The sequence below is a fragment of the Podarcis cretensis genome, assembly GCF_951804945.1.
Source record: "Podarcis cretensis genome assembly, chromosome: 15".
NCBI classification, from domain to species: domain Eukaryota; kingdom Metazoa; phylum Chordata; class Lepidosauria; order Squamata; family Lacertidae; genus Podarcis; species Podarcis cretensis.
This window is the reverse complement of record NC_137185.1, coordinates 26,701,841-26,723,172: the sequence shown is the minus strand read 5'-3', so window position 1 is coordinate 26,723,172 and position 21,332 is coordinate 26,701,841. Positions and strand designations below refer to the sequence as shown.

Sequence of the window (21,332 nt, the reverse complement as noted above, 5' to 3'; positions counted from 1 at the left end):
CCCCCACTGCCACCTCCTCCCTCCCTTCCTTTGCCCCCCACATTGACCTTAGCGCAAAGGAATGCTATAGATCACATTCAATTTTGCAGGTTATATATATATATATATTTAAAGCAACCTTTCCCAGCCTGGTGGCCTCCGAAAGGTTTGGGCTCTTTATTCCCATTAGCCCCAGTCAAGGATGATGGGAGTTGTAGCCCAAAAATATCTGGAGGGTACTAGGTCGTGGAAATCTTGATTTCAAGGCTACTTTTCTTCAGTCCAGAACAGTTGTATTCTCTTCGTTTTATGTATCCTGAAATTGGGGTTTCAATATTTGGAATTTTTCTCAATCACCCCGAACTATTCCCGCTACACCTTCCACACCCAAACGATGTGGAAGGTTTTCTTTCTTTCCGATTTTAAATTTTTTGATACTATGACAAAAAACACATTTCACACTAAGATATTCACGCACCCACAGTGCACAAGCTTGCAGATCTAATGAAATTCTTTTTTAAAAAATGGAAAAAAAGATGGTTCTATACAAAGGGCTGGTCTCCTTCACCTCTACATCCTTTTTACCCACATCCCTGTTTGTACATTTATTTATTTTAAAAAGCAGCGAAGTCACAACTTTAAGCACAAGACCACTGCATGAACTCTGTAAATTCTGGGTGTGATCCCGAATAGAACAAGGGGGACCTAAGTTTCATACCGTGGTATGTGAGCAATGGGGCAAAAGTGCTGAACATGAATATTCAGGTAAGAAAAGTTAAGAAGATCATTAAGTGCTTCAGAAATCAACTTAAATATCAGATCAAACCTCCCAGATCAGATTATTTGATGCATATTCTCTCTCTCTCTTAAAAACAACAACAAAAACCCTTGAATATTTGAATATTTCCTAACAACTTTGTAGAATCAGAAACTGGAGGATGGGGGACGGTGGTCCTACTTTTCCAGCAGACCATTGGTGACTTTTGCCAGAAATGGATAAAAGACTGCCTCCATCCATATATTTTGTTGCATGCACAGAGACCAGGATCCTGCTCATTTCATTATCTTCGAAAGCTCTTGAGGGTACACCCTCTGTTGCATTCAGCTGAACTGAATGGGATACCCTCTGTTTTTATTGAGTTTTTTGAGTGCATCAGAACCATATGAAGCTTTGTATCAGGGTGTGATTATGGAAACTGAATTCCTTTCAATGGGCTTTTTGAATCAGGATTGCACAGCAATGGTACTTAGTAGATTACCTCCACCTTGCCTCCTCTCCAAAATTATGCCAAACTCCCGTAAGTGGTGAGCTTCACTACATTTTAAACATTGTGTAGGCTGAAAGGAAGCCATATCTGCAGCAATATATCTTAAATAAGGAGGGAGAGTGGGTAATTTTTAAAACTTACCTTCTGAGACCCGCCCTTAACTATACAACCTCCCCTTTGGCTTAACTAACCTTAGGGGGGGGATTCCTGGAGAGGAAAGGGGAGATAATGCCTTAGAATAAGAAAAAGAAAAATAACTTACTTCCTGTATTCAGTTTTGACCCTGACTCCGCACCACCACTGAGCAAGTGCTGAAGTTCAAGCCAGTGACTTTTCTCTCAAAGGGGTAACGTGTTCAAAAGTGAACAGCTTTGCGCATAATAGATCCTCCAATCTTGCACTACACATTTAAGCCTTTGGACACATGTGTAATGCAATGAAGCTTTGGACATTAAAGGTCTCATATTCCATGGACAGGAATTGGGGTGTCAAACTGGACTAAGCCAATCAAAGCAAATGGGGAACCATTCTGACCTTGAGATTTGATCCTAGTGAGAGATTTGGAGCTGCCTGGAGCTGAACCATCGTGGCCCAGCAGCCTGGTCCTAAAAACACCCTGGAAAAAGTCACCTTTCCCAGTGTCCTAAATTGCAGATATTGTGCTGATGCTTTTCAGAACTTCACTCCTCTATTCACACACTTAAAGTTAAACTCATGCTCATCAGTAGGGTACCCTGAAGCAGGACACTGATTGGACTTTACGTGGCCCATTTGTATAAAACGGAGGAAAAGGGTAAGGATTTGCTTATTTTTCTTACTCCAGTAAGAAATAAAAAAATGATAATAATTAAAAAAGAAAGAAAAGACAAAAGGGGAAACACCTACTGTAAACATCCATTATTTCAAAATGTCTCCCTTTGCAAAGCAAGCATGCTGATCAACCTACTATCTATATAGCCTGTTTTTACTTTCTCTCTCTCTCAGTCTCTCTCTCTCTCTCTCTCTCTCGCAATCTCTCTTTAAAAAAAGGCAGCTATTTTACATAGACATTTAAACACAACAAAAGTTTTAAAAAACGTTTTGTCGACTGTAAACACTGGAAGAAAATAAAGTTGGCAAAACCAAATTAAACAAAAAACAAAACAAGGAATACTGCACTTTGAAATATAAACTCCAAAACTGCCCAAAGGCATTCTTCCTAAAATGAAACATGTTGGAATTATCACCTGTACCAAAAGGGGGCGCAATCGGCCAAAAACGTCTTCCACGCAAGCCCCATTTAAATGAACATCCACGAGTACCCTGCACACTTCCCGTTCATTCCAGAGGGCTCTGCGCAACAGACGCTGATGGGGGATTGCCCCTTTAGAAAGGAGAACAGAATTCAGTCAGGAAGGGCAAACACACTTTGCGTACAGGACAAATTCAAAGTGAATCAAATAAAAATAAAATGGGGAGGAGATAACTTACTTCAAAGAGTTTACAGGTTTTTCTCAACTCGGCTGAAAAGTATAAAAATAAACGATCTGCGACTGGCCACCCCAGTCTGCTCAGCCTGGCAGAGCCAAGTCTGGCTTCCTAATTCTGTTCTGAATCTCCTAAACATGCTGCAGTTGGGTTTTTTGTTTTGTTAACTCTGCATGGATATTTCGCAAGGGCCCTGGTATCCTAGTGGGGTTATGGGCTTATCCTTGTAGAAGACAAAGAAGTAAAACATTTCGTTTCTTAAAAGCAAGTGCACATAAAATAAAATTCTTCCTACAAACCTAAAAAAAAAAAAACCCACCACAATTCCCCCATTGTATGCATTTTTTTTTGTCTGTTTTCTTTTTAAAAAAGGCAAAGACATTAGAGGGATGAGATGTGTGTTGTGTGTTTTAAATGCTCAGGTGAAGTTGTTTGTTCTGTCAATTTTTTTAATTTTTTTGTTTTGTTTTGTTTCGGCTCAGTTGCCCATCATGCTTTGCTCTCGTTTTCATTTGTTTGTGTGGCTTCATTGGGTACCGTCTTGACTTCTGCTGCGGGGGCTGTCTTGGCTTCTGTGGCTTGAATTGCAGACTTTTCATCTACGGGGGTTTTCCTGTTGGGAAAGTCACCAAATATTGTGGATTAAACGAAGGCTGGTAGCTGCCCTTTCAACAAAACTTGGTGCCTGAGAAAGGAGAAGCCCTCCATGCTAGAGTTTATGCTTCTCAAGACTGCGACAAAAAAGCAGGATGCAAGCCCTCTCCCCCCCCCCCATTTCTTTGCCTCAGCCAGTTGACTGCAAAATACAACCACCTAGCAAGTCTTGGGATGAAGGAGAAACGTCCTTTGGTTTGCATTTTTAAGCTAACTATATATACTAACACATGGATTGAAATGTCACAAATTGCTTCATTTGGAAGTTTTAAACTTCTTACCCCCTTTACTATTTGTGTGCTGACAAAAAGAATATTCTCAACCATTTATGAAATGTATAAATGTCCAACAATACTAAAATATGATTAACAATAGAATTAGAATGTTCTCAACACAATCCCCAGCAGCAGAGATACCTTCAGAGACACATGGCAAGCCCTTGGGTGACTCCTACTCATGGCCTGGGTTTTGTCCTAAAAATGTTTTCTTGATAGAAATAAGGCTGCCATTTCAGTTTCTGAAATTTTGGGAACTGTGCTTCTCATGGTTAATTGAATATGTGATTTAAGGTTTCCTAAGGCCTCAAAATGAAACTGGAAGGGTTCTGAAGCCAAGTTCATCCCTACCCACCACTGGTCCTTTTTTACTCCTCCGTGTGAACCGTGTTTTACCCCTCTGCTGCAACTAGAACCAAGCGAGGAATTCAGCCACATTGGCATGTTGTACAGGAACTTCTCCACCTTAAAACCGGGGCCCAAGCAATACTCTTCATTATTGGTATTGTCCTCTAGCGTTGCCTGGTTCAATCATGCTGGCTACTTTGCTCCAGGGAAAAGGCGGAAGAAAGCTTAACACATACCCAGTTGACAGAGATGTGGGAATCCATGGCTCTCCAGATTTTGTTAGGGTACAGCTCCATTGGCTATACTAGGTACAGCTGATGGGAGTTAAAGAGTCCAACAACATCTGGAGGGCCACGGGTTACCCACCCCTGTGACAGAATCTCCCACTTAGAGGAAAGTCATCTCTTCTAAATATCCAAATGTTAAGGCCTTCCAGCTGTAACCTTGCAAAAAAATAGACTACCCTCACGTCCATCCCTTATTTGTAGATGCCATTTGGCAGCAAAATTATTATCCCGTGACAAGTTGTAGCAAACAATTTGCTTCTTAGAAGCTAAAGGTGACTCCATCCTGGGTGCCTTCCAACTGAATCCCCTAAGCTGGAATCCGATGGAGCTGTTGAGATAACTTAGGAGATGAGGAAGGGAGCTTATGACAACAGAACCTGGAGACTACTGCTTGATCACAGGCCCAAAGACACCCGGATTCTAAACCTTCTGTTATGGTTGGCTGGTTAAATAGACAGGTTAGCTTGCTTAGAGAAAGAGCCAGGTTAATTCGTAACACACACGAGTGGAGCAAAAAGCACGGCACAGCACAGACAAGAGACACAGCACATGAACAAGCAGGGTTTAAAGCGGGGAGGCATACTCTGTCTTTGCAGGCGCTGCCGATGCAGAACTCTCCGGGCCGGAGGAAGCTGCTTGGCCTGCAGGTGCAGTGGCAGGAGCCGCCGTGCCCAAGGCGGCAAAAACATCCTTGGCAAGATCAATGTCTGGGGTCTTGAAGGTCCCTTCGTCCATTTTAAAGTCCTCATTCTGAGTAGCATTTGTGGTGCCCCCTGTGGCAGCCTCGCCTTTCTGGTTCACGGCATTCTTGGCCGCCTCTGTTGGAGTCTTCGCCGCGCTGGGCTGTGTGGCTTCCTTTTCTGGACTTTTGGCGCTGGAGGCCTCCTGCTTTGGCTCTGAAGAGGCTGGAGAGCTAGCGGGGTTTGGGGGCTGTGGGGCAGGGGATTTGCTGGCAGCAGCAGAGCCCTTGGGAGCCTCGGGCGCTTTTGTGGTGGAGCTGGGGCTCAGCACTGCCCCTTGGTTGGTCAGGACGCCGGACGACAAGTTGCCAGTGGCCGGGGCGGAAGTAGGAGTGTCGCTGAGGTCAACCAGGGGAGCCACTTTAGGCGTGGAGGTGGGTGGGGGCGAAGTTGCCGAGGCCGCTTTCGAAGGCGTCCCCTGATTGGGAGCCACGGAATTGGAGTCGGGCATGGGCGTGGCCGGCAGAGTGATGCTGGAGGTGAGGGTGGTAGTCTCACTGGTGGGGCTATTCTGAGCGGTGGCAAAGGTTTCAGTGATAGTGTCAGAGTTAGTGGTGACTGTGGTGACAGACGGCATCATATCCTCGGTGGCTGCCGTGGTGTCGGCAGGGTGCCTGTGGGGATGAAAGAAGTAAAAGGCGGGGGGAGGAGGGGAAATAAAAGAGAGAAACAAGACAATGAAAGCCATGAAAGCAGCAGGCGGCTGGGTGAGTCAATGCAACTGCAGAAACAACATGCGGTTATTTAACACAGAGAGAGAAGGAAGAAGGAAGACATGGAGGCAAGAAGAGCACCGAGCCTTTGGACGTGAGGCTGACCATATTAGGAAGACCCTGAAGAATAAGGGGGCACATCCTTGGTATCAGAGGAGGCTGTTTGAAGAGAGCACCTGCCTTGACCCCAGGGCTTTTTTTCTAGAAAAAGAGGTGGTGGAACTTGCTGAGCAAGTATGGGGAGCACCCACCTTATCTTCTTTGCCCCAGCTGGCACTTTTGGTGACACTGCTGCCAACCTCCACTTCCGGCGCACAGCCACAATCGCTGCGCCAACACGATCGCTGCAGCAACCTGATGGTCACGACACACAGCCCCAGGTGCCATGCCACCTGCTGGCAAACAGTCCCAACCTAAAGAGGTGCCAGAATGTACCTAAGAGGTACCGGAACTCAGTTCTGGTGAGTTCTGGCTGGAAAAAAAGCCCTGCTTGACCCTTTCTGGGTCACAATGAGATTCGCAGCACATCCTCCAAAGATGCAAATCTGCCTGAACAAACTTAACTCCTCCTTTGGGAATGGTCAGCAGCTGTACTTCATGCATTTCATTGCCATTTAATCCCAACTTTCACATTCCATTCCTCCTCCACCACCACCACAGCCCAATATAAAACTGCCAACTGAGAATAATGCTTCAGATATTCGATGGAGTGGACTCTAGTCCACAAAAGCTTTGCCACAATAAATTTTTTAAGGTGCTATGAGAACTTTTCTTCTCTTTGGAAACATATTATTATTACTCCTATCCACCACTTCCTAAGGATTGCTCAGCCTTCCTTCCCCCTAGTTCTCACTCCATGTGAATGAGCTGTTCTCTCTCTCTCTCTCTCTCTCTCTCTCTTAAACACACAGTTGTCTTTCACACAATGGAGCCTAAAGAGGGGCTCTGCTCCCCTCTCCTCTTCAAGGACACACCCAGGGGGCTTCGACATTCACAACATACTCTGGCTCCGTTAGCGGCGTGGTTTCATTAGGTTCCGTGTGTTTCCCTCCGTCGTGGTTCGGGGTCCGTTCCTCCTCTGTCCGCACTTCCACAATGGGCTCTTTTGATTCATCTTTCCTGTAAGGGAGGAAAGGAAGCAGGGTTAGTTCAATCCCCAGCACCTCCCAGTTTAAAAAATATCAGCTAGCAGGACTGCGAAAGATCCCCTGCAGACGATTTTCCATTCCATTTCTTTCTTGGAGCAATGTGCAATGTAAATACAACTATATTTATGTATGTATAATGAAAACAAAATTACTCACGAGAAGGCAGCCTTGCCCTCTTCCATGTCCTTGCCTTTTGCCCCAGGACCGGATTTGCCACACAGGTTGACTGCGATGCACATCAGGAGGCCACACTTGTTCAAGAAGTAGCAGGTGACATCCACAGCCACCAGCAGGAGGACAAAGACCACAATGAGGATGCCCACAATGGCAGCAGTGCCCAGTCCTGCAGTAGGGCTTGTGCTAGCTTTAGAGGCCAAGAGAGAAAAGGAAGAAAACATAGAAGTTTGCAAGTCGGGATGAACATTTTTCTTTTAGCAGAGACATGCTTCTATCTAATTTCCTGTTTGAGCAGGTGAAGCATCGTCGGTGTAAGGAATACTTCATCTCCTTCCAGAACACCCTTTTTCACCGACAGAGAAATGTCGTCACTAGAAAGCAAAACAGTTGCCCTCCTCGCCTCCATTAATAAATCCAACGCGTGTTTGTGTGTGAGAAAAATGCTGTTTGTAGAATTATTGTTTTTTTGCAACCCCCACCCCCACCCCAATAAAACAGATTCTATTTATCCAAAAGAAATGGCACTTCACTCAATTTCACTCTTTGGACATAGCCTAAAACATGCACCAGCAACGCAGAAGCTAAGAATCCTGTAATACTCTTATCAAGTTGCATTCAGAACAATTAAGAGGCCACCTAGTGGCTATTAGCCAACGCAGTCTGAAACCCATCCTCCATTTTCAAATGCAACATTTGAAGCTGGCAACTTACTCCTATCATGCATCTCACAAGCGGAGTGAATTTTAGGAGTTTAGCTGGACTTTGGTTCTCAATATAAGGTTTTCTCTTGACCAGGTGTGGGGAACCTTTGGCCTACCGAATCCTGCTGACCTACAAGTCCCATCAGCACCAGCGAGCATGACCAATGGACAAGGAACATGGGAGTTGTAGTTCAACATCATCTGGAAGACTACAAGTTCCTCACTGCTGTTCTTGACATATAATGCAACCAAACACTTTCTAGAAATAACCTATCCTGGGCATATAGTCGTCAATTTGCAAAGTGGTGTCCTTAGTTAGCCCAGGCGCCTTCTACCTTGTGTATATGTAAGGAGGACGCAAGAAACGCCCTATAACAAAGAACAGGGTTGCAGAGCCTGTGGAAGCCCTCCCAGAATTATTGTTGGATTCCAACTCCCATCAGCCCCAGTTAGTATGCTCAAGTTCAGAAATGCTGGGAGCTGGAGTCCAACCATGTCTAGCAGGCCCTAAGTTTATCATCCCTTGCTAAGAACAATTTTACATGTTCCAAGATTGCATATAACACTGCTCAAGAGAACTTAGCTGGCTGTTGGAAACATTTTTTTTTCAGCTAGCTGCCTTTTGACCAGTGGCATAGCTAGTTGCTTGGGTGCCTGGTGTAGCATGCGTCTCGCAGCTGGGGGGGGGGGCGCGAGCTGCTCATGGGGGCGGGGCACACTGCGTGGAGCCTCTCTGCAGCCTCCCCCTCAGCTGTAGGACGGCTGAGGAAGAGGTGATGGACAGACACAATCTCCACACTGCCGTTTGAGGCAGCGCCAAGCCTGCAGGCGCTCAAGCCACGTCACTCCCAGGAGAGATACGTGGCTTGGGCATGCTGCAGGCCCCGTGGTAAGTGCCGGCCCCTGTGATGTGGCACCCAGTGCCAGCCACATTTTGTTGCGTTTGTTAACTGAGCAAAAATGTTTCGTGACCTCAATTATTATTTTTTAAAAACCTCATTTTTTTGTCATTTTTGTCATTTGTGATAACACCTGGGGCGGCCTGCACCTACCACACACCCCTTCCTCCGCCACTGCTTTTGACATGTGGTGACATTAGGGTCTACTGCTTAAAATTATTATTACATTATTCTTTCCAAAATTGGTAGTTTAGTGGTGCCTTTTAATTTCTTGCCGCTTTGCATTTACTAATGCTTTCTCCTTGATTGCTGTTTCATTATGTATGCAGCTTGGTAGTTTTCAAACCAGTGGGGCAAAATACTAAATAACAACAGGACATTGTAACACAGCAACCCACCTTTAAGTTTCTGAACACTGGACTGGGAACGTGCAGAGACCACCTACGTATTGGTAATAGTTTTAATGCCAGACGGCTTTTCTCTTAACTTTGCTATGTTGCAACAGGGCAGGAATTGACCAGAAGAAAAAAATAATTAAAAAAGGCTAAACTGAAAGTTGACCTGGTCAAATTTCTCAGCAGGTAAATCCAGTTAACCCCTCAGGAAGTGGGATTTCTTCTTGCCATAGATGGAATTACCTACAATGCAATCGAACCCCTCCTTGGGAAAATAAGAATACCTTCGTTTTCCAGAAACACCCTAATCCTGGGAAACCAGGCCTAAGCATGCAAAAGCACCATGCGTGAGGCATAATTTTTAGTAATCTTAACCCCAAAACTTATAACTGACCAGGGAGGGGTAAGCTTTTAAGAGTCGTGTGTAGTACACAAACACCATGAGCCCCCAGACAAACATGTAACAGAAGTGTTGAACAAACTGGCACAGAACTAGCCCTCTGAATTATTTAATTAAACTATCAGTTAAATATACATCTGAATAGTAACTAATGCTAACATATGCAATCCATACTAACATAATGATCCAAGTGAAGGATTGTAGTCAACTAAGTTCTGCTCAGGGTAGAAGAAGAGAAGAGTTTGGATTTGATATCCCGCTTTATCACTACCCGAAGGAGTCTCAAAGCGGCGAACATTCTCCTTTCCCTTCCTCCCCCACAACAAACACTCTGTGAGGTGAGTGGGGCTGAGAGACTTCAGAGAAGTGTGACTAGCCCAAGGTCACCCAGCAGCTGCATGTGGAGGAGCGGAGACACGAGATTACGAGACTACCGCTCTTAACCACTACACCACAGTGGCTCTCAACCACACTGAAATTAATGAACCTAAGTTAGTCATGTCCACTAACTTCAATGGGTCTGAATCTGTTCATGCAGATTGGCTCCTAATCTTCAAAGGAAACTTCCCTTGGAAGTCGAACGGAATCCGTTCCGGAATTCCATTTGACTTCCAAAATGTTCAGAAACCAAAGCACGGCTTCTGATTGGCTGCAGGAAGCTCCTGCAGCCAACTGGGAACTGCAGAAGCCCCATCAGACGTTCAGCTTCCAAAAATAGTTCGCAAACTGGAACAGTCACTTCTGGGTTTGTGGCGTTTGGGAGTCAAAATGTTCAAGAACTAAGCTGTTTGAAAACCAAGGTACAATTGTATTTGGAATCCCTTTTTGTTTCTTTGCTCCATGCTGTCTCCAGAATGGCACTCAGGGGACCACTACTGGGGAACACGGTATCAACCTAAGATAGACTGCTGGTCTAACCCACCATAGCAATACATACATTTTTTTGACCCAAGACTGGAATGAAGGCTTAGGGAATGATGAAGTGCAAACTCTATCCCTTGGTCCAGGGCTTAACATGTCACCTTGGAAAGCTCTGATGGAGGCAAAGTTTTCACAGGTGATAACATCTTTCACTGCACATCAGCCAACCAGGACAGAGTCTCTTTGCGGCAAGATTGCTCTTGCTTTTATTGGCCTTTGTCAGCCCTTATTAATGTGTCTTGTAGTTATTATCATGTTTTACAGATGAGGTTCAAGAGGAGACAACCAAAGTCCCACAAATCTATCCACTTTCCTAACCCCATGGTTCTGTTCTTTTTCCTGTTTTTATTCTGAAATGCATCTCACCACTTGGAGAGTCTAAAATTAATTTTGTGCCTGAAGCATGTGCAGTTTGCCACAATATCCCACTCATATCCCAATCTCTCTCTCTCTCTCTCTCTCTCTCTCTCTCTCTCTCTCTCTCTCTGGCCTTCTATGTTATCAAGGTATACACATGCACTGATGAAGCACTGCAAAAAAGCCAAATTGGATGTGATTGTCTGATTGCATCTCAGTTCTTTCTCACAGTAAGAATTTTGCTAGAATCATATGCACAAGCATACCGTCTGCTTTAAAAAAAACACCCAGTGCACATGTGCATTGTACAGAGCTCTGATCACCCCACCTCAGCCCGAGCCTCTGCTGCCCTCTCAAGATGAAGTTCCATTAAGAAGTCCCATATTAACCACAATCTCTCCCCAGCAAAGTCAAAGCACTGTGCTTCTCTTTTTTGCTTTGGCTGGTGAAGTCTGACGTTTGCATCAGAAGTCCATTAAGCGCTTTGCAGAATGCCTGCGCCAGCCAGATCAGCTCTCTGCCAAGATACATAATTAAACAAATTCATCACCCTTGGTTCTTGCAAGGAGAGGGAGGGGGCGCCATACGCATTCCCTCTTGTAATGTATTCTAAATTCACGCATGGATTATTCAGCTGTTAACAGTCTTCTCTCTCTTGCCAGCTATTGGAGGAGAAACTTTAGCAGAGACGTCAAATCTTTCCTTCTCCTCATCTCAAATTCCCATCTGGGAAATCCAAAAGAAGCAATTCTGAATGCCTGTGGTACACATTCACTCTTATATGGCACTTTAATTCTGGCCTAGGGACGGGGACAGAAGAGGCATTTAGTGAATGCCAGAGGGGTCCCTGCCTTGGGGGATGATCTCTGAAACAAGCAACATCCTTCTAGTTGGAACCGTGAAGGCTACATTTAGGAAAGGCTATTAACCATGAATGCCAAACTAAACCTCAATGTCCAATAGTATATATACCTTTTGCATATCCAATTCTTCTTGTATTCTTCAGTCATCCAACGAAGCTGAACATTGGGAGATTGAAAGCAGACAAAAGGAAGTACTTTTTCACACCGCAAACTATGGGATTTGCACCCACAAGCTGTAGTGATGGCCTCCAACTTGGGCGAATTTAAAAGAGGTTTAGACAGACTCGTGGAGGATAACGCTATCAATAACTACTAGCCACAATGGCCATGTTCTGCCTCTGCTGTTGGGGATGTTAAGCTGCTGAATAATGCTAGGCCCTGGGAAACATGAGCAAGATTGCAGACTTCCCATAATGGGGCATCTGGATGGCCACTGGGAGAAAAGGATACTGGAGTAGATGGGGCTTTGGTTTGTTTCAGCACCCAGGCTGTACTTATGGTGGTGGGGGTGAAACAGCAGGGATTGACTAAGCACTATCATACTCTGTTGGTCAGATTCCTGGAGGTATGTGGCTCTATCCTGGCAACACAATCCCAGACTATACAGACTGTGAGCCAGATCCAGCAAATACACTTATTCTGTGCTGTGACTAACTGGTGCGGGGCATTAATTCAGAGCTTCAGAGAATGCTTGACCTATTGTCATTCTGTATTTTGGGAGGGTCTCTCTCCCTGTCCCACTTTATGCTTCATGTTCCTTTCTGGCTCCCTTGGGCGTTAGGTGGTTGAGGAACCACAGAAGCACATCTGGAGTTGGATATGAAGGTGAAAGCTGGACAGGGGCATCACTGGTTCAGCATCCACCTTTGAGATGAGACATTTGTGCAGCTCTCTCCACCTCAAATATGTAGGACGTTTTAACCAGCAGCTGGAGCAAATAAAGAAATCTGCAACAGGATGGAAGGAACAAGCATGGGAAAAGAGGGCAGGAGGCAGGATCAGCAGGCTGCTAGCATGTATCTTGGATTAGAGTGAACCCCAACACGCTAGAAGATTTAGATTGGCTTCTGATGAATTGGAAGGCTAGGAGCCAATTGGGACCTCAAAATCCCCCAAAGAAATAGGGGAATATGTACAATTTCTTAAACCTTCTTAGTTGGCTGAGATTTCTGAATACAGGCCCTGTTCCTACAAGGGTGTAGTAAACACTGGACAAATTATGGGCCACACAAAACCATGTTCAAGGCAAAATGTTGAATGTACTCTCCTGTGCAAGATTAGTGACCTTCAATGTTAAGTGTCTTTCTCCTCTGTAGTGCAAAAGACTGAAGTACTGATCTGCCAACAGCAGAAGCTCTGCCAGGAGATCACCAAGGGTTCCAGAAGAAAGTGTCTGACAGGGCTGGGAAAGACCCGTTTTCTGAAACCATAGAGAGCCATGCTCAGTCAATGTAGACAACACAGAGCTAGATGGGCCAATCTTCTTACTCAGCATAAGGCAGCTATCTAAATGTTTCCAGAATGATCTGCACCTCAACCTGAAGTTGTTTCTTTCAAATCACAACCATTGCAAGCAGTTCTGCAAGTACCCAGTCCTTTAACAGGTTACTGGGATATCATTTCCAAGGATAGCCACTTCCTTATGATTCCTTTGCAAGTAACTCTGAGTGCTGTAACACAATGCCACACAACTTCCAAATGTCCAGACTGTTACTTTTTAAGATCAGCAAAACAACCACAACGAAATGCAGAAGGTTGAAATTTGAGATTGGATTATGTATGCAAAGTTTGAAACGAACACATTTCACCATCAAATGGCCAGTATCAGGAGTGTATAGATGCACGTAATGAGCAGTGAACCCACCACAGAAGCACACTAGTTGCATTTTGTACATATATACTAGCTTCACTTCAGCTCAAGGGAAATTGTGTTTGTCCCTTTAGAAGGAGGAGCCAGCTCTAGACAGCACTAATTGGTGTGCTTGTGAGATGCCACAAGGTCACTGCCCACTCCTCATATTGCAGGGGCATCTTCTCATTTTTTTAAGCAATTGATTTTAAAATCACATGATGGGCCACAGCGGAAACCTCCAGGTTTGGTCTCTGACATCTCCAGGGGTGAACTGGAAAGTCCTGAACCCAAAAGATCTGCTGACAAGAGTAACACTGAGCTGGACAGACCAATGATGTGACTTGACATAAAGCAGAATCCAGATAAATGACTGCTGCGTTAAAAAATAGTCAGAAAACTTGCCTGAATCATGATGATAGAGGGACAAATTACATATACATAATCAGCCTTTGAATCATCATTAAGTATGTCTGTCATTGCAAAGTCAGGAGAAGCTGGGCTTGCTCCATGAGCAGTGGGCGGGCAAATGGCCCATCTCCTTTCTAAATATGCCTATATATGCCATGCAGTAATTCTACAGAAGTGGGGAACCTCTGGCCCGGGTGCCAAACGCAGCCCTCCAAACACCTCTATATCCAGCCTTCAAGACTCTGTCCAGGCTGTACCTCCTCCACAGGCCCTGCCCTGCACCCTCTTTGACTGCTTATGCCTGGCAGAACTGTGCTCTTGAAATGTTAAAATACCTGTTGTTTGCCTAGATGGCAGATGGAGAGGTGTGTAAGGTGTTTGTGGGTATGTAGAAACCATTGACTTCTGTATGGCTGGAATGTATTCTACTGGACAAAGAGCCACATCCACTGCTCTACCACACTTTGGCTCTGACCCACCCCCACTGCCATGTGGGTCTAACAGATCACAGGGCACAATCCATCACAAATATTTCTGGCGGAGCCCAACTGCCATTCATTTTCCTGTTCAGTGTAGCTGTGGCCAATCATGTCACTGGACTGTTGGGAGGTGAGAAGATTTACTTATCGTCGAATTGTAGGGTTGAAAGGGTCTCTGTGGGTCATCTAGTACAACTCCTTGCAATGCAGGAATCTCAACTAAAGCATTCGTGACAGATGGCTATCCAACCTCTGCTTCAAAATCTCCAGTTAAGCAGAGTTCATCACATATCAAGGGAGTCCATACCACTGTTGAACAGCTCTTGAAAAGGTCTATGTGATACTTTTTAAAAGGCCCATTCTGCCCATGCCTGAATCTGCAAAAGGAAGGCTGAAGTATTTACCCAACACCTCTCTGACTTTATATCCATCAATATGAAATGAGACACAGAAATCTCACTACTTCCCTTATGTGGCAAGTGGTCTATGGTCCGTCCTCCAAATCTGTGGGTACAGGAGGGTTCCCCACCTCCACAAGCCTTTTTGGACCCATCAGTCATAGTGAGCTGATAGTACTAAGCTACCTTTGAACCATGAAGGCAATTCAACCACAGTTGTAATGTGGAGCCGAGGCTGTAAGAATGGGGAAATATTCCAATTTAGCTGTCTCCCAGTTTCTCATTTTTCCAGCATTCTCAGTTTACCAAATGTCCACATCAATTTGGATTTTTTTCCTGCAGGACCGTCACATGTAAATTCAGATGCATTTTTTGTGAGCATTTCTTCTAACATATACATTTTTGTACACAATTTCCCCTAATATACAGATTTTTGCAATTAATTTCCCCTTACAGGATGTAGCTTTGTATGTTATTTTCATTAATATTTGCATGTTTGTGCACACCTTTTGGTTAGAAAACTGCATTGCAACATTTGGAGAAGTGTATTTGTCTTTCAGTTCATTCATTGGACTGAGACGTATGGACTAGGTATTTGCCTTAAAATGCAAAATGAATGAACAATGTATCCCACATCCCTAAGAGTGTGTCAAAATTGGGTGAGGCAGGTAATCGCTGTGAGTTCACAATCCCTGGAGTGCCATGGTGGTGATGCAGAGTGATGCAGAGGGAGGTAATGTTGTTGTGACAACACTATGGCTTCCGCAATGCCCAAGATGGAATAATATGCTGTCGTACCACACCTGTCCTCAAAAAGATTGTGTGCAGGGGGCGGGGAGGTGTAGTGGGTGTAAAATAGCAAGGACACTGCAGGTCACATGCACTTTGTAGCTGCACATCTGTGCATGCAGAAATTCAGAAAGTGATAAGGAACCTTTCCTCTTGGGCTTCCCATCCCCTCACCTCTCCAAGAAACATAGGTATGAGAAGAGAAGTCACGCAAAATGTTGCAGTGAAGACAACAACATAGTTTGTTTTCTTGGGGATGGAAGTAGAGTGCAGAAAAAGAAACCCCTTTGCAAAAAAACAAAAACAAAAAAACCACCTTCCTGAATAAAGCCAGCAGCTCTTTTTCATCCATTTGGCTTGAGGGGCTTGAAATGTCCACTAAAATGCTAACAGACACACATGTATGCAGAGAACAAAATAAAATGTGTAAACATTTAAAACATTTCCTATGTTTAAGCATCATTGCTGTGTTAGGAGTGAATGTTGACAGCTCTGAGTATATGGAACGGAGCAGCCTGCCAAGCCCTACTATGGAAAAGTGGCTTCTGTTAGGACTCAGGGTTGTTCACACATGCAACCTTTGCTCAGAAATGCAAGCCAGGGTACTGTGCTGTCAGGAAAGCTCATCAGCTCAATGCAGTGCCAGGGATGTCCTGACATACTTTGCCAGGGGTCATTCAGAAGGGATCAACCTAGAACCTGTATTGAGCAACGTTGACTGAGATGACTTCACAACATTCTACTGTGCTGGCAGCTTGAAAGTTCTCCTCTCCATTAGCAAGCTGAGACTGAATTGCCTGTGAATCCAGAATCAACACTCCACTATCTGTAACTGTGAATTATTCTGACTTGTGAGGGAGTGCTTTTCACAAAATGTTTAAGGAAAAGCTAATTCCCAATGCTGATTTCCATTGCACAAATTCAACTGCAAACTCCATCTCAACTGACTCGCTATGGATTCTGAATCTCTGAATTTTGCTCAAAATATGACACAGACCTCACTCTATCAGTACCCCAACTCTTAGCTGGGCACTGAACGTTCATAGCTCATCTTTTCACTTGAACTTTTCAAGCAGCATTTTGCAATCACCAAGCACAGCAGGTGCAAATAAAATGTGTGTTTCATGTATAGCTTTGCAAAGTCATGGGTATCGGAACAATCTTGTGTATCATCTAAATTAACCCTTGCTCTCAGACAGAATCATCTCATGCCAAAAGCATTCCTGAATAGGAATGGTAAGAAATTCCACCTTTATCAGAATTTGAGCTGGATTCTTGGGTCCTCATTGGAACGGACCAATTTCTAGATCAAATCTGGAGGGAAGAGATGTCCCCAGGCTGCAGTAGGTCTCTCTCCACATCTTGAACAATCCCCAAGGCTGTGCTAAGACTTGGAAATTATTTCCAATTCCAATCCAGACCTTTTGGCAAACTTCTAAAACAAACCAGAGTGGAACGACAGGGTTTCTCTCTCTCTCTCCCCCAAAGGTGAGTCTTCCTAACCTTCTTTTAATTAATTCCACTTTCTAGGGGTGATGGAATTTCCATGTAATGCTGTGTGGAAAAAATCTGGTGGGCATGCATCCATTTTGTTTTGTACTGACATATGAGAGAAGCTTCTAAAAGGTTATAATAAAGCACAAATAGCAATGAGCTGAACTCTAAATGGGAGATGTGCTATATGTGCTATATTATCTCCTATTAGCTAGCACTCATATGGTGAAGAATGTGATGACAAAGGAAAAATAATATCAGTTTGGTAGGTTATGTATTGCCAGCTAACCTTTGACTGTTGAAAGGGCAAAGAGCAGCTTCTTATGAACTTCTCAGCACAGCAATGGAAACCTAGACCAAAATGGTCATACAAACTTGCACTGTAGAAAGCTGAACCAGCTGGTACTCAAATGACTTTGTCTTCCTGCCATTTGATGCTAAGGGACCCAACTCATGGTGAGCGTGTTGGCAAGCACTGGGGTTGGGCATGAGCTAACCATTTGAAATGGCCACTACACAGCCAAATATTCATTAAAAAAAAGAATGGAAACATGTAAAACTCCTAACAGTTCTGAACAAATGGCTGTGGCATCACAGTGAACGTCCTAAGGTCCTAATACAGAGATGTATTCCTTCTGTACTGAATGGCACCCAGGGCAAACTGGTTGTCTGAATACCTTACCTGAGGCTGTCATTCTGTATGGCACCATGAACTTTCTGAAATCATGTGTGTGTGAATAAGTGTGGTAGAGCCTTCATAGTAGCAGAGTGGCCTCTGCCACTTCAGATTGCAAGATAGAGAAGCCATGTTTTGAATGCCCCCTCCTCATTTTTTAAAAACTGTTCTGCAAGCTAAAAACAAGCTCAGAACTCTTATCAACTCACATGGCTGCATAAGTAGATTTGCTATTGCCACTGCAATATACTCAGAATGCTATGGACACAGTTTGCAGGGCTCAGCCGTAATGCTCCACGAACCCACAGGCAACAGCTTACTGAACCAACTAGATTTTCTCAGGTCTTCTAATGAATGTAAGCTGCAATGTACCATCCTGAGTTAGACATGTTCAGGCAAACTAGTTCCTAGTAACCCTTTTAACACATGACAAAAGCCTCATGGACATTCTACCCCAAGTAACTCCAGTCACATCAAGATGGGAAGTGTGCAACCATAAATTTTGGGTGTTGCTTCTCATTATTTTATTCTTATTCTTCTTAGTTTGTTAAAAAAGATTCTGTTGAACTATTGGCAAGGATGAACAAACAGTGATGTGTGAAAATGGCAACAAAGACCAGTATCAGAAACACTCTTCATTCTTTCCCCCCTTGTAATTTGAAAAGTTGTTTTTACATCCAGTGGTTGAAAACGGGAGAGGGAGGGAATCATGGTATAGGATGCACACACAAAACAGTAAAAATGCCCAATTTGAACCTTTTATCTCCCTCCCTCATTACAAAATAGCACATCTCTCCCCAAAAATAATGGATCTCTTGTGTTCTGCGTTTTATTTCCCGACCCTCAGAAGCAATCCTTGGAAATAAGGAATTTAATCTTGCTTTCAGGCCTCAGCGAGAAAACCAGGGTCTTCAAAAGCAAATATCTGTTTGATGCTGTTGTTGTTTGCAAAAGTTTCTAACAGAGCAGAAGCAGAGCTGCTGCAGAGATGAACCACAAGACAAAGGGGGACGAGGCCGCTGGACATCCCAGAGTTGCTGCAGCCGCCACAAATGATTCCCAAGATGGGGTCAGAAAATGGTTGGGCGTTGTTGGTTTTTTAAATCATCATCATCATCATTAAAACAAAAGATTGGGTGTATGTGAAGTGGATGTTTCCATTGGGGTCCAAAGTGACATGTATGATGACAGACACAGGAAAGGAACAAGGGCGGGGAAGGGATACAGGGGGGAAAAGAAAGAGAGAAAGAGAGAAAAATAGGTAAAAGGAAAAAAAAAAACATCATAAATATAGAAAAAACAATAGGAATTTAAAAGGCTTACTTAACTTAGTATAATTTAAAAAAAATGTCCAAAGGGTTAGAAAAACAGAGCAGCAGCGGCAGCAGCAATGGTAATGGTAAAGGTTTATATGGAAGCTGGCAGCGAGAAGAGGAATTTGGAGAGGATGGAGGGTTAGCGAGCAAATGAGACGGAAATCAACACTGTGACAGAGGATGCTTGGAGGACAAGGGAATGAGCTGGCAGTATTTGGCAAAGGAACACTTTCCAATGGGGATTTTCAATGCAAGAATAAACAAGCCCACTTCTACCTAATGCCCAGCCTGCCCAAGAAACTCGCCTCAACTTTGGGAATTGCCTCTGCCTTTCTAATCGTCCTTGGGTAGAACTCCATAAGCAGCTGCCCCAGGGAATCCTTGCTGGCAATAAAAACACCCACAACATCCAGAAATACCGGGGAAGAGATTGCAGCTTGTCTCCTAATAACCACTTGGGTCTCCCAAGAGAGGCACGTCTCAGACCTTACCTGGACTACAAACTTCTAACAAGTCAGCTGCTCCCATTTAAGAATACAGAATGTGGCTGACAGTACGTGCTGTTGGCATAGAGATTGGGACCAAGGGGTTACCAAGCTGGAGGATGGGCACCACTGAACAAGGATGGAGCTGAATCAAAGCAGCCTTTGCCAATTTGGTGCCCTCCAGGAGTTTTAGGGTATAACTCCCATTAGTCCCAGCCAGAATTGCCATGCTTGCCCCAACTCCTCTCCTCACTGCCAGCCCTTGTGCCAATTGTGTCGGCATGTTGACTACAAAGCCTCTGGGCAGAGAATGGTCTTGCCACATTCTGTATAGCACCTTCTACACCACACCAGAGCTAAATAAACCACACAACGGCAGCAGTGCCTCACACTCCATTAAAAGGAAGAAGAGTCCAGTCTTCTCTGGTCCCTCCCAGCTGATAATTTCTTGTGCACCTCTGCTAACCCTAAGGGCTACCAACTGCTTTTCACCCCTGTTTTGTAAACTGTCACACTTTCCATTTGAACTTAAAACAGGTTATAAAATGGAGCTGAAATGGATTTTTTAGTTTTTTGCAAAATTTTGAAAGAATTTTCCAGCCAGAAAGCCAAATGTTTAAATTTCAGACTTGAACTTTGAAATTTGGCTGCCAGTTCTGTGACTCAATTTTATGGCGTTAATGCCAAATTTCTACCAGCCAATTCAATTCCCTTTTAAATACCTTTTTTCTTTTAGTGATCTGGATCCAACAATAATTTGGAATGTTTGGGGGCCGGGGTGGGGAAGGGGAAGTCAAACCAGGAAGATATAAATTCAAATTCTTGGAAACAAATTTGAATTGGAAAACGCGCTTGAGAACCAAACACCACCACTGCCCTACCCCAGAATTTGTTACAGCTCTGGCCATGAAATTTGTCCTTCAAAGAGTTGATGGTGTGGAACATTAGTTAGAGATGCTGGTGTGGCAAACGAGAACATCAGTCAGTTTAGTATGTTACTGAGTGTCTCTGCTTAGTTAGGCGTAATCTTTAGGTGGCAAATGACATTGTGTCCACCTCAACCCTTCCGAAACTAAGAGGAGAAAAGGCAAAATGCAAAGATTACCACAAAGCCCAAGTAAAGCCTTCTTCTCCAAGGTGTCTCCATCACCCTTACCCAAAAATGGAGCTATATGGATGGAGGCACAGGGCTTGCCATGAACAGGGAATGAAGTCTTTAGCCTTTTCTCTGTTGCTCATCAAGTTGATGAGTAAAATACACCACAAAAATGGGGAAAACATCACTGATAGGCAAAAAAGAGTAAATATAGATGTATTCCAGGCACAATGGGATTTATTTGTGGGCGGGGAATCCTCCTTGGGGACATGCTTCTAGCAGCAGTTGTTAAATTCAAGGGATACTGCAGTGATTCTAGTATCCCTTGCACTTGCCTGCTGCAGACATGTGCCCCTCCAGAAGGATTCTGTGCCCCCAAATATGTCAGGCCTAGTATAAATCTATTTCTAGCTCCTAAAATGTTTTCCTCTTTTGCCCGTTACCTTCATGAGCCAACACAAAATGGATTAAGCAAACGAAGCCAAATATAAACATGGTCTTAATTTGCGTCATGAGGTTCAGTTCTTCTTGGCACAATGTGTGATTAAACTGCCTTGGCAAGAAATGTTGAATTTTAATTTTTTTCTTATTACCAAGTATAGAAAGCTTAGGCTAAGAGGTGTGTGGCAAGTGAATGAGTGATTTTCCTCCTTCTGCTCTGAGTCCACGGCTCACTACATTACTTTCCAAATAACAGCAGCATGTTGCAATGTGATTTCATAGCCCAACATTCAGGCAGCTGCTCTG

At 44.1% G+C, this 21,332-nt stretch overlaps 1 protein-coding gene across 10 annotated transcripts in view; it reads right to left on the bottom strand.

Moving 5' to 3' along the window:
- Positions 1 to 2,231: 2,231 nt before the first annotated feature.
- The window catches only part of NCAM1 (neural cell adhesion molecule 1), a 214,857-nt gene continuing 195,756 nt past the window's right edge, over positions 2,232 to 21,332 (bottom strand). For 5 of the 10 annotated variants that reach the window (XM_079954651.1, XM_079954653.1, XM_079954654.1 and 2 more), the window contains 4 exons: positions 7,036 to 7,243; positions 6,734 to 6,850; positions 4,862 to 5,632; positions 2,232 to 3,327 (listed from right to left, as the gene is read on the bottom strand). In XM_079954651.1, the coding sequence (XP_079810777.1) occupies positions 3,204 to 3,327; positions 4,862 to 5,632; positions 6,734 to 6,850; positions 7,036 to 7,243 (1,220 nt within the window). In that variant the 3' untranslated portion in view covers positions 2,232 to 3,203. Of the gene's footprint in view, positions 3,328 to 4,861; positions 5,633 to 6,733; positions 6,851 to 7,035; positions 7,244 to 18,188; positions 18,726 to 21,332 lie in introns of those variants that run through there. The other 5 variants (XM_079954657.1, XM_079954658.1, XM_079954659.1 and 2 more) reach the window with 2 other exon arrangements.